Below are 14,091 nucleotides of genomic sequence, written 5' to 3'. Positions count from 1 at the left end.
CTCTGGAAAACTTTGAATGGCTTGATTTCAGTGTGTTCTTCATATACATCTGTTAAATGTTTTTTATAAATACCTTTACCTCATTTTCTTCTTTTCTTGAGTATTAACACAACAAAGGGCATCCAGCAAGCAAATGATTGGTTCCCTCCATAGTAATTGTTTCTTTATTGCACTCTGCTTAAGAAGTGACAGTTTCTTTTTATCTGCAATTAATGTGTCAGAGATGTTTTTAATTCCATATTTCATATTCATATTTTCAGCCCCCTGAAAGCTCTTTATGAACAATTTAGAAGTATTGTTTCATTTCTTCTACTGACAATCATTAATGTAAATCCTTCTTAAGTATAAATCAGATTACATTAATTGTAAGTCACATGAGGTTTTTGTTTTGTTTTGTTTCCTTCTGTATGTGGGCTGTGTAATTATGTATTGTGCTACTACCTCAAGTTCTCCTCCATGGAACTAGCTTTGTTAGCTCTGAGACTTGCTAAATATCCTTGAATTTTCTAGAAATGTGAGGCCAAGTGATGGAGTTTTTTACTGTCTTAAACTTGCCATCCATCAGTCCTAGATACATATGTTGCATAAGTGAAATATTTCAATTTCTGACTTTCTAGTGGTAAAGAAATGAGATTTATGTATAATACTTTATGCTATATATTTCATATAAGGTGGGTTTTAGGCATTAGATTTTTTTAATAGGATGCTTTTAAAAAAAAGTGTTATTATCCATGTGCTATTGATCATTGTGGAAGCCTGCCTTTAACTTTTATCTGAAAAAAAAAAAAAAAATCTTCCAGGTTTGAAACTATTAGTTTCTTACTAGTTAAGACAGTCAGGTTTCTCTTCTCCCAAATATTAGTTGTGTCAAGCAGGTTTAATATTTGGATATTAGGTGTTAGGCAATTCAGTTTGTTTTAAAGTTGGATTGAAAACTATGTTAAAATATAAGTGAATTGCTTTTGTTGATTTGGAATCATCTTTGTATTTCAAAATGTGTGTGTGTGAACATGTGTAGTGATACAGACATGTATGTATTGGGTCTTCATACAGATTCTGGGGCAACAGATTAATGACTTCACCCTTCCTGATGTCAACCTGATTGGAGAGCATGCTGATGCTGCAGAGCTTGGGAGGATGCTTCAACTTATTTTGGGATGTGCAGTGAATTGTGAACAGAAGCAAGGTATAAAATTTTGAAAGCATGTTTTCTCCCAGGCAGTGAATAAAAATCTAGCTTGTTGTGTAATTACTTAGGGGGAAAATTATATTTCTCATGTTGCTGTCAGAGGCAAATGTGGGGTTTTTGTCAGTGATGACATTGTTTTGTACTACAGATAATAACTTGTTTTGCTATAAGCTTCACTAGTTTTGGAGTCCCACATTGTGGAAATGGTTTTGCTTCTAATATACATGTTTTCAGTTTTTCTTTGCTGAGCTGAAAAGGCACTCTACACAAGAAAATTCTTGGGCCCATCATTTAACCATTTATGAAGTAGCTTGGGATAATAAAGAAAGAAAAAATGTGGTTGTTGCACTATTCTGTGTAACTCCTGATTTTAGGGGTGCATTCCAGTTGTCGTGTTACTACGCAGTCAAGAGCCATCAGTGTGGCTTAGGGCTGCACTGAAGATGTCTAATGTGATTTGGGATACTGTAGTTTCTGAGACTTTTGCATGGGATTGACAAATAGGAAAAAGTGATGCTGGCAACCATGCCCTTCTGGGCAGCAGCTGAAGACCAAGTGTGATACCTTAAGGGCATTGAAAATGTCACTTGAGGCATCTGTTAGGCGGTTGAATCCCTCTTCAGCAGTCACTGAAAGAGACTTCGGCCTCTCTTGACTCCCATGGCACCAGCTGTCTTATCTGACCTGCACAGGTAGATAAGGACCCATTAATTTTTCCTGCACATGCCACAGAGGATGTGATGAACAACAGAGACACTTGTCGAAGTGTCCCAGATCTCATGCTCTCATGCTCTAAACTTGCCTTGGGTGCAGGGTGTTATTGCTTAATTACCTTAAATTGTTCTTAATTCAAGCCAGGTTAAAGTAGCAAGGCAACTACAAACATTTATTCTTAACACTTAAAACAGGAAGCAGAAGAAAAGGTTTATAAAATACAAATGTGGGTAAATTAATATAAATACAGTAAAGATAGTTTTAAGTTGCATCAAATATCTCTCTTCCTGATTTAACTTAATTCTGGTTTCCTTTCTGAAAAAATTGCAGCCAGGGTTTCAGACCCTTTGTCTTCCTCTTGCATTATGCATATTAGTTTTTTATAGCTAGTTTCGCCTTTCCACTTTTCTCAGGTGTCTAAATCACTTTAAAGTAAATTCAGAAGGAGAATTTATTCTTTTAATCAGGAGACAGTCTGGCTATTGTATTAATTAAAATAGAGATAGTTTTCTTGCATGAGTACCTAAATAGATTTTTATTAGACCTTCTGTACTCCTTGTTTTATGTAAAATTATCTTCCTTTTAGTGACTGTTTGGCATCCTCAAGTGGGAAGTGTATCTTATTCCTGCATTTCTCTTACTCTTTCAGTCTGGACTTCAAAAAAATTTGTCAGAAATACCAGAACAGTCTAGTTTTACGTACTTCGATTGAAATGTAGCATGATCTAATAAATGACTCTGAGGTGACTGATTCCCAGCATTTTCCTCATGGGAAAATCGTTAAAGAATACAGGTCACATGTAAAGATGATCGTGTCTGACTGGAAACCATATGCTACTGGGCAAGTCAAACTCCATGATTTAGTCCAAATGTCAGAATCTGTCCTTATAACCCTGTATCATCTTACAAGGTACCTGCTGCGTAATTCACATCTACACATAGGTGAGGAATGAAAAAGTGGAGGGGACTTACTTGTGATGCCGCAAAGAAGTAAGAACAGATATGAAAATGCCTTGAAATGAGGATATTGTAGGAAGGCAGGATGTTTTTGTTAACTTATGAAAGAGGACAACCTATGCAAGGTTCATATACTTCTATAGCCTGAATAGTTTGGGAACAAAGTGAGAAAAGGAAGTTAAGTAGCTATTCCAGAAGTGAGAAATGCCAGAAGGAAAAAGAATGGATGACAACAGTGTACTTTTTTCATTGTTGCAGACTTCCAGTGAGCCTGGATTTCTGTCTGAACAGACTTCTAATGAAGTCTTGTTGAGTTTATTGACTTGGAACTTGAGTGGTGATTATACATTTTGGTGTCATCTGTGGCACCTAGTCACTTTGTAGGAAGGATGCAACTTCTGACCTCATGTTCTGTGTGACTTGAGTTTTAACAGTAACATTTCAGAATGCTCTTATTTTCAGAGTACATCCAGACCATAATGATGATGGAAGAATCGGTTCAACATGTTGTCATGACAGCCATTCAGGAGGTATGCTGGGATGCCCACAGTGTGTAAAAGTTCAGCCTGTCAGTGTTGTACAAAAGTCTGCTATTTTCTACTTTGGAAAAACAAAATAAGTGGCATAGATTTTGCCATTTTACATGGAGAAATATCTTATTTTTCCTTAGAAAAGCTTGCTTTTTGTCAAGGAACTCTGGTTGAATGTCCCACTTTTCTTTAAATCTAGAAGTTTGAAACTTCCAGATATTTTTGGTACTGGGTTCCCTTTCCTTTACCTTTCCCACCCTATGGCTCCTGAATTACACTAGACTGCTTTTGTATGAGTAATCAAATACTGTAGGATTTCTTCAAAATTTGTATCCTGAAATTGCAAAACTCCCATCAACTGTTAATTAATATTTTTGTTTTTGTTTTTTTTTTACTGGACAAGTGAAAAGAGAAGTGGATAGTATAGTATTATTTTGTCAGCTGTATTGTTATGAATAGGCTAATGAAGGTAGTTGTGCTAATACGTTATTATGAGTTAGCAATTATACTGCAGTGTGTTTTGTAGAAGTGTTCTCCGGTAGTAAATTAAAACTGTAGTGAAATACAAACCACAGTGTTAGGGACCACTACAACCATGAAGCTGCTGTGTGACTTCTTACAGAGTCTGGAGTGCCTGTCAGTTTTCATAGATGGAGGTTTACTGCAGGGCAGGCCACTGAGGAAAGCAGGAAATCGCTGGTAATCCTGTTTCTTCTGGACCTGAACAACAGAAACTAAATTCCACATTGATCTCTAGGGCAATTTCATTTTTCTGTAATGTCTGAACAGAGAAAGATGTCAGTGAGTCTAGAGGGACTTTGTCCCCTATCATTTTGTCCACTGCTGTATCCATGCAGTCATACATCCTGTTGTCTGTGTGAGGACTGCTATCTATAACATTGCAGAGGGGACTTTTGAAATTAGCATTGAAAGAATCCTTATGCTAAATCATCTTCCAGTCAGTGCTGTTAAGTACCAGTTTGCCTGAGTTTTGGGATCTATTACTTTTGCATTCTTTTTAACTGTAATACAGTGTTTTGGAGGATTTTCCTAATGTCTGCTTTTATTAAACCCAACTTGCAGCATTGCTTTATTCTGCGCTGTCTTAAAATAGTAAACCTTTTCTTATCCTTCCTTCTTCTGTTGAAAATCTCCTGTTTGATTTATTTAAAGATCTCCTTCATTTGCTAAAATGGGCAGATCTGAAGCAGCCCACAGTTTTTGGCATTTGATGAGTAGGAATTTAATTTGTTTAGTGTTTAAGTCCTTTTCCAGAGGTGGGGAGTAGAAGTGGGGAGAAATCACAGGTTAAGGTTCTGTTCTTCTGAAATAGATTTTTGAAACTCAGTGAATCAAAAACCTTACTGTTCAGGTATTTGTGCAGCTCTGAAAGGCAGCATTAAATTCACTCAAGCTTCTTAGAAATCCAAAGTGTTGAGGAGGATCTTGGGTACTTAACAAAGAGGTCAGAAAGTGTCAAAAAAGAAAAATAAAAACTCTGGGACACTTTGAGAGCAGAACCTCCCTCCATTATTTTTCAATGGTTTTGGGAGTCTGGAGAGGTCCCAGTCAACTGGAAGCTGGCAAAGGGTTGTCCTTATTTTCAGGAAGGGAAAGAAGGAAGACCCTGGTCATTACAAGCTGGTCTTATTTCAGTGCCTGGCAAATTTATGGAGGTTATTCTGAAAGTTACTAAAAAACACTTGAGAGACAATGCAGTCATTGATCATAGCCAGCACAGGTTCACAAGGGAAAAGTTCCACTTAACTAACTTAATTTTGACTTTATGACAAGGTTACTCATCTAGGTGACCAAGGGAAGCCAATAGGGGTGTGTTTATTTTATCAAAGCTTTTAATACTGTCTCTCACAGTATCCTTCTCGACAAAATGTTCAGCGTACATTTAGATAAGTTCATAATATTTTGGGTGAGCAATTTACTGATGGACTAGTCTCAAAAGGGTTATAGTAAATGAGGTTATATTAGGCTGGTGACCAGTCTCGGGGGTCAATTTTAAGGCAAGTGTTCTTCAATATTTTTATAAATCATCTGTATGCAGAAATTGAATGTACATTAAGTAAATTTGCTAATGAGCTTAAACTAGGGAGGAGCTGTGGACTCCCTTGAGGTTAGAGTGACCTTACAGAGAGATCTGGGTAGGCTGAAGAGCTGGGCATTCACCAACCATATGAAATCTAAGAAGAGCAAGTGCTGGATTCCCCACCTGTAATGGGGTAATCCTGGTTATACATAGAAACTGGGGGACGAGAGGCTGGAGAGCAGCCCTGTGGAAGAGATGTGGGGCTTTGGGTCCATGGAAAGTTGCATGTGAGTCAGCAGTGTGTCCTGGAAGCCAAACAGGCCAGCTGTGTCTTGGAGTGTGTTTAGCACAGCATAGTCAGCTGGTTGAGGGAGGTGATTGTCCCACTTTACACCATGCAGGTGCAGCCCCACCTTGAGCAGTGTGTGTTTTCAGTGCCTCAGTATAAGAAGGACATCAAACTATTAAGAGTGTCTGGAGGAGAGCAACCAAGATGGTGGAAGGTTCTGAGGGCAAGACTTGGGAGGAAGTGGCTGAGGTCAACTTAGTTTGTTCATCTTGGAGAAGAAAAGGCTGAGGGGTGACATTGTTATGGTCTACAACTTCCTCAAGGAGGGCAGTGGAAGGCGAGCTGTTGATCTCTCTGGTGACCAGCAATAGTACAGGAGGAAATGGAACAGAGCTGCATCAGGAGAAGTTCAGACTGGACAGCAGGACAAGGTTCTTCACTGAGAGGGCAGTGGGTCACTGGAACAGAGTCCTTAGGGAAGTGGTCAAGGCACTGAGCATGTTGGAGTTTTGAGTGTCTGGCCAAGGCTTTTAGTTGTATGGCTTAATTTTAGGCAGTCCTGGAAGGAGCAGGGAAGTTGGACTCTATGATGATTATGCATCCCATCCAACCTGAGATAATCTATGATGGGAGTTTAAATCCAGAGAGCGTTTTCAGAGCTGCACCTGCAGTCTGTGCCTTTGGAGGGCTGAAGCTTCACTGAATTTAGGGAGGTTTTTCTGTCCCTTGGACTCAGAGCAGCTCTCAGAATCCAAGTGACTTGGACTAAGCAATATGTAGGAGACACCAAAATAAAATGCCTAGGAAAGTAGTTATATATGCATATTTTAGAAGTTGGTATGTCACCAAAGTCAAACATTTCAAAGCATTTGACATGCAGGTACTCTTTCTTCAGAATTAGGTATATAAAAAGACTTCTGTAAGCTTTACTGATATATTATGTAATTTGTTCTTCTGTTTCAGCAAAGCACGTATTTTTTGATATTTCTTTGGTTTTCATAAATAATCTTACTCATCAATATATTTCATGAGGCACTGTAGAACAAGCATGTGCCCTGTTTTCTGTTTTTTGCATGAAGAAGCTGATTTTTAAATGGAAGAAGGAACACTTTGTTTTGTATTTTATTTGGTCATTTCAGTTTTTTAATAAATTCTGACTCCTCAGCATTTCCTTTCTTCACTTACTGAAGTGTTAAAATGAAATAGCAATAGTAAAATATGCTTGTGCTCTATAAAGGTTTTATAAATTGAACAATGGTCTTCTGTTACTTCTTCAATGCAGTCAAATCAATCTGGTTGTTGCCAGCACCTAGATTCTTAGGTTCTAATATGAAGATGTGCTTTTCTAAATGCAGGCTATGCACAAGGTAAAATACTGCAAAAAATATCACATATACTTATAAATCAAGTATTGTATATTCTATAATATATACTCTTATATTCTGGTTATATTATAATTTATTATTACTTGCAATTAATGTATTACTATATATAATATGACATACATATTTTATTTCATAATTTGCAGATTTTTTTAAAGGCCAAAAAATTATTTAGCCATTTTGTGTTTCTCTTTCCTTTTCTTGACATCCTTTGGAAAATCTGCTGTCATTTTCCCAAGTCTTCTTTGAGCAGACAAGTTCATTGTTGATGAAAGTGGTAGCTGGAGAAATTGTTTGCCTTTGCTCTTTAGAACATCTCTAACCTTTATCACGTAGCAGGTATCTGTACAGGTCAAGTTGAGAGTCAAAATACAGGCTCTTAACAGCAATGTACTAGAGGTAGTGTTGAAAACTTGCCTGGGGTGTATAGCAAAAGGTACTTTCTGTCTGGATTAATACCAACTGTGTTACTTCCACAAAGCAGAAACTGTTTGGGTTTGTGGGTTTCCTACCCCCCATCCCGTATGTTGTCCTGACTGTTTAAAGGTTCATCTTGTCTGAAGTAAAAGTGTTTTTTGAACACCTAGGAAATAATAGAAAAAGACTTCTGTGGGTCTGTCAGTCGTACTGGAGGAAGAAGCTGCATCAAAGGATACACACTATGTGATACATAGCCTTGACTCTTAAAAAGCAAACAAACAAAAAGATGTTTTAAAAAAGTAAAACAACCTCCTGAATACAGAAGCTGGATTTTGAGTGTTTCATGGACACTTAAATAACCTTGTACAATATTAACGACCACAGAAGAAACATTTATATAAAGCAAATGTTTTGAACTTTTACCATCATCTGGAATGGTGCAGCTGCATTTGCAAAATCATGCAAATCATGTGTAGGGGGAAAAAAAGCATTCATAATTCAGGTTATTCATGCATGCAGATTTTGTGATTTACCCCTTCCCTAATCTTTATGTATCCATGACAACACAACTTGTTCACATTTTGCAGGCAAAGCAGTTAAAAAGTGAAGGTTTTAATGATATAAAATTAGCAGATCTACAAGTATTTTTTAAGACATTGTACCAAAGCTTTGAGCATGTAAATGTATAGATGTAAAGGATTACAAGGAATGACAACTGCTTCTCATAAAACTACACAAAAAATATAAAACTTGTCATGTTGTGCAGATTATTGTACCATTTAAAATCCAGACTTAAGTCTTCAGCACAGAACAAACTCTTTTAATTTTAAATGACACTTTAGTTATTTGAACAAATACTTGTGCTGCTTCAAGTCTTCATTCTAAATATGCAAAGTAAACCAGAAAATGAGCAAGGAAGTAAATGATAGTTGTTTGCTTTTTCACTGTGGAAGGCTCTTAAGCAGACTTTTCCTTCTACTGTAGAGGCCTAATGCAATGGCTTGATTTTGTAGGCACTTTTTTGATTTCCCTTTTCATAATGAATTCACTTGTAAAATCTCTGCACATCATCCTTTAAAAGTACATGTGAAAATAGATTATAATACTAAAGCTAAATTATGCATTTGGAGCTGAAAGCCAGTTGCAGTGCTGCGAAATTGTGAAGGCAGATCTTTATGCCCACCTGTAGTTTTGCTTCTGAAGAAAAGAAAACTTGCAACTATGGAAGGAGAATGAGAAGGCCAGTTCCTTCTGATTTTTATTCTCTTGAATCAGCCAGCTGAAATACAAATGAAGGAGTTTGTCACTCTAATCTCAAAAGTACTGGCATTGGCCCATACCTCTCCAGACCATGTGTTTTAGTATCACACTTGCAAGTTGTGTGTGAAGCACTGAAACTACAGCAGTATATCAGGAATGTGTCTGAATGTGAGCTTGTAAATAAAGGAGATTTATAGCAGAACACAGCAAGGAAAATTGCTTTAAAAATCAGTAACAGCCTACCAGTATCATCAGATTAGTAATAAATAATGCAGAAAAAGCTAATATGCATGCCATTGAGCAAGTAACTGATGAAATGAGCATTTTGGAGCTCTAAACTTCAGTAGTACCAGAAGTGATAGTATCTGGTGGACAAAAACCAAAGTGAAGAATAGGGGAAAATGGGCAAGCCTGTTATACTTTTTTTTTTTAGGTGGATGGAAGGTGTAGTATGTGTTTTGAGTTGACATGCATGTCTGTATGGAATCCTAAACCACAGCATTCAGTAAAATGTTTCTTGAATTTTTCAGGAAATCTTATTAAAGAGAGAAGCTTGGATAGGTAGGTGGAGTTATACCTTATTAGCTGTGCTGTTTGTGGTAAGGTGTTATTAAGCTAGAAGAAGCTGGGTAGAGGCAATCCAGAACCAGAGCACAGTCAGGGCAATTGCTTACATATACCATTGTCCTCTCCAGTGTGAGGGGAAAAGATGAAGGCATCCTTCACCCTGATAACTCTGCCTTTTCACCCCACTTCTTGTTTATTGTTAACTGATGGCCAGAAGTTGTATTCCTGTATTACTAGTGAGCAATCAGGTAATTTTGTTCCTGTTCCTTGTCTAGTCATGCTACCGGATGCAGCACAATCCCTTAAATTTCTTCTTTAGCATCCCTGCCATATTGCAGGCCATAACATTGCCAGATGCATTCTGTTGCATTGAATCAGTCATCTGCATATGTGGCTGTGGCTGTTGCCTTCAGTGCTTCATGCCAAGTAAATGAGGGAAAAGGCTGTGGATGCTGTCTCCCTGGACATTGGTAAAGCCTTTGACACCATCTCTCACAGCATTCTCCTGGAGAAACTGGCTGCTCATGGCTTAGATGGGTGTGCTGTAACCTGGGTTGAAAGCTGGCTGGATGGCTGAGCCTGAAGAGTGGTGGTGAATGGAGTTACATCCACTTGGCAACTGGTCACAAGTGGTGCTCCCCAGGGCTCAGTATTGGGGCCAGTCCTGTTCAATGTCTTTATCGACAGTCTGGATGAGGGGATTGAGTGCACCCTGTGTAAGTTTGCAGAGAACACCAAGCTGGGCAGGACTGTTGATCTGCTTTGGGGGTAGGAAGGCTCTGCAGAGGGATGTGGACAGGCTGGATCGATGGGCTGAGGCCAGCTGTATGAGGTGCAACAAGGAGAAGTGCCGGGTCCTGCACTTGGGTCACAACAGCCCCAAGGAAGGCTACAGGCCTGGGAAGAATGGCTGGAAAGCTGCCTGGTGGGAAAGGACCTGGGAGTGTTGGTCAACAGCTGTTTGAACATGAGCCAGCTGTGTGCCCAGGTGGCCAAGGCAGCCAACAGCATCCTGGCTTGTATCTGAAAGAGCGTGGCCAGCAGGGCAAGGGCAGCAGCGATCATCCCCCTGTACTGGGCACTGGTGAGGCCACACCTCGAACACTGTGTTCAGTTTTGGGCCCCTCACTGCAGGAGGGATGTAGAGGTGCTGGAGCGTGTCCAGAGAAGGGCGACGAAGCTGGTGAAGGGTCTGGAGTACGAGTGTTACGGGGAGCGGCTGAGGGAACTGGGGTTGTTTAGTCTGGAGAGGAGGCGACTCAAGGACTTCATTGCTCTCTGCAACTGCCTGAAAGGGGGCTGTAGGCAGGTGGGAGTAGGTCTCTTCTCCCAGATAACAAGCAACAGGACGAGAGGAAACAGCCTCAAGTTACACCAGGGGACGTTTCTAGTGGATATTAGGAAAAATTTCTTCACTGAAAGGGTGATGAAGCATTGGAACAGGCTGCCCAGGGAGGTGGTGGAATCACCTTGAGGTCTTTAAAAAAACACGTAGATGTGGTGCTTAGGGACATGCTTTAGTGATGAACTTGGCAGTCCTGGGTTAATGGTTGGACTTGATGATCTCAAAGGTCTTTTCCAACCTAAATGATTGTATGATTCTATGCATACTTCCCATGACATTCCTGGTACAGGCCATGGAGTTAAAATTCACTAGTTCTGTGTAACATTCACGCTAAACCCACATCCTAGATCTGCACTGCCTAATCCTTCTCCAGCTCATGTCATCTTCTCTGATTTCTGCTAAGGGTTCTCAAGGATAGGATGTTTTGGAGAGATGGCAAAACCTGATGAAGAATAAGGGGATTGTATCACGGGCCTCGGCCTGCTTCCCTTAGGGTGATCCACAGAACGCAGCAACACCACAGTGGCCCCTAGTGGGTTGTACAGCTGCTGGCCTGCGGTGGGCCTGGGGCAGGACACCACGCTTGTCACATGCCGGCTGTGAAGTACTGGCTTAAATGGGGCAATTTAGTGTCTGAAACGTGTTGGTGAACAGTGTTGTGGGGTATAGGATAGGGAGAGGATTTGGTTAATATGGATGTCTCTGTTAGTGCCTGCAAAAGCTTTTGTACGGTAGCTAGTGAAATGGTGTAATTGAAAAGTGTATACATATCACAGAGCTGAGGGGGACAGGAAATTCTTGGTTTAGATGCAAAATGATAATCAGCTTAGAAAACATGGCCCTAAATTAAATACAAGTTTGTAATGCCACCATATATGGTAAAGAAAAAGACATGTGACTTCATTTTTCAGGGGAACAGCACTGAGGCTAGGGGCTTTCTAATTACTGTTACAGAGATTCTGGGCTTCATGGAATGCTTCATTTCGGAGTAGTTTGTCATTGTAAAGATGTAGAGAAAATAAAGGAAGTCAGTTAGCAATAGACATTGTCAAGGTCTGAGGAGGACTGTTAGGTACAAATAGATGAATTTAAGCACGTGGCATACAGCTAAATCCCACTTAAGGATATGTGGAAAGGGAGAGAAATGTGTCAGACAGAAATTTTCTTTCATATACCATAGTATAAACAGAAAGGATGGAGAAGAAATTCAAGCTCCATGCTGTGTATCCACAAAACTCTGCCAATGAAAAGTAATGCAAAAGCACTGATTTTTGGAAGGAATAAAAGCAGCCGTGTCTCTGGAGAGAGTAATTAGGCTAGACAGCACACCTTGGGAAAGAAATCTTGCCCTGAATTTGGTTAGGGTAGGGCCTTTTTTGTTTCTTACTTCCATGGATTGTGTCATTGCACAACTCAAGTTTTTTGTTTGGTCAGGATGGCAGAAACCAACAGTGTGGTTCTGTAATGCTGCCTTTTGAGTTAGTTACAACCAATTTCTTCTTTGGAGGACTGTTTCTTCATGTGTACTACAACTTTCAGTAGTAACTTGACCTTAATATGTTTGGTGGAGGTGGGTGGGTGGAGGTCTTTGGGCTACAGATCTCACTACATTTGATTAGTTTTTAACTACCTGTGTAGCTGCTCAGTGGCTTACTAAAAGAAAACTTTCGTACCAACTTTTTATCTTTTAGTAAGCACATCAGTCAATTTGGAGGCTTGCTATTTTGTTTTGTTGTTTAATTCATGCATAAAAGTAAGGTTTTCTAGACTAAAACTACTACTAGACATTCCTACAATAAAACAGGCGTTAGTATGAAAGGAATTGTAATACTCATTTCAGGAATACTCTCTGTAGCCTTTCTTTTTAAATTTGCAAGTTACAGACGACTCCAGAGCAGGAATTTTGATCATCTTTGTTTTGCAGTTAGCTGAGATACATGTCCCAACTGCAGTTAAATAAATAAGTTGATGTGAACTTCCAGGTGATCAAAAAATGCAAACCACTGGCAGAGAACGGTTAAAGGCAGATCTTGCATGGTGTGTTGATAGCTACAATCATTCCAATGCCACTTCAGTAAAATGCATAGCAGAGTGTACTATAGGTTACTTCATAGATAAAGAATGTGCATTGTCAGAAGAAGAAGAGATTACATAAGATTTATTTTAGTGTGTTTTAAATATTATAAATTCTGAAGTTTTCTTTCTGTAGTTGTTTCTGAAAAAGTCATATATAAAAACGAAGTTAAACTTCTAAATGAGGTCAGATTGAAGCTCCCAGAAGTTAAAATCAGCCTGATGTTCATTGAAGCTTAGCTTTTAATATAAAAGTAAATCCTTGCTTTTTCTAATCCCGTGTAATCTAATTGCAGTTGATGAGTAAAGAGTCTCCAGTCTCTGTTGGAAATGATGCTTACGTTGACCTTGATCGGCAGGTATCTAAGACTAGATGTTTCTTTTCCTTCAATCATAGCACATCAGTGGCCAGTCATTTTGTGTTACTAAAAAGACTTCTTTCTTTAATCATGAAAAGGTTTTGTGGGAAATTCAATTAAGGTGTGTAAAACTAAATTTCAGTATTTCAAATCCTTTTGCTTTATAAATGTATTTACCCATTTTGTGGATTTAAAGGACAGGAAAAACTATATTTGGAAAACAAGTTTAGCTGTATGACATAGTATAGCAAAACTGCAGACCAGTGCAATCTTTGGGTATTGAGAAAGAAGAATAAAAAGTGTATGGTATTTGAATATCACTTTTTTTGCCAGTTCCTACTTGCAAAGTCAGTTTAAAAAAACACATAGATGTGGCTGAAAATCCTTAAAGCAGTCCTGGGAACTGTTACAATACATAAGAGAAATTTTCAAAGAGAATGCTTCCCTGTCTGATATATTTAAAGAATATGCAAACCCGATTTTATTCTTACTAGCTTAACCTCATGCTAATGCTGTCCTACTTCCTCGGTTTTTTCCTAATTGAGAGGCATAGCACAGTGGTGTTCCCTGTGTTCCTCCATCCTTTCTCTGCAGAAGTATGTAAGTTCTGGCAGATGGAATTATTTTTATATACCATTAGGCCCTTGAGAAGTAAAACTGAAAAAATAAGATACAGTGATGCTGTTTGAGAAAGTCCACCTAAAATTCATCATATATGATAATACATACCTATATCTCTGTATACATAATATGCACACACCTGCTTTGTCAGCCAAATTTTCTTGTAGCTGTTTTTTATGTTATCTTAACTGCAGTCATGCAAACCTGCAAGATACATATCTTTGAACATAAAGGCTTTGTGGGAAGTATCTGAACATTTCCTACTGCTTACAAGATTCAGCGCCCTTTTTCAGAAGGGTGGGCTTCTCCCTTCACCATTTTAGTGGTATTCCTTTTGTGCAGTA

General features: G+C 38.8%; 1 protein-coding gene across 4 annotated transcripts in view; it reads left to right on the top strand.

The window, feature by feature from the left end:
- LOC102045936 (hook microtubule tethering protein 3) overlaps window positions 1-14,091 on the top strand; it is a 94,189-nt gene that overhangs the window by 35,824 nt on the left and 44,274 nt on the right. For all 4 annotated transcript variants that reach the window (XM_055698861.1, XM_055698859.1, XM_055698860.1 and 1 more), the window contains exons 5-7: window positions 1,054-1,186; window positions 3,323-3,390; window positions 13,064-13,126. In XM_055698861.1, coding sequence (XP_055554836.1) covers window positions 1,054-1,186; window positions 3,323-3,390; window positions 13,064-13,126 — 264 coding nt within the window. The remainder of the gene's footprint in view (window positions 1-1,053; window positions 1,187-3,322; window positions 3,391-13,063; window positions 13,127-14,091) is intronic.

Source organism: Falco cherrug, chromosome Z, assembly GCF_023634085.1.
Source record: "Falco cherrug isolate bFalChe1 chromosome Z, bFalChe1.pri, whole genome shotgun sequence".
Lineage (NCBI taxonomy): Eukaryota > Metazoa > Chordata > Aves > Falconiformes > Falconidae > Falco > Falco cherrug.
The sequence above is the reverse complement of the archived record's forward strand: the minus strand, read 5'-3'. Positions and strand labels throughout refer to the sequence as shown.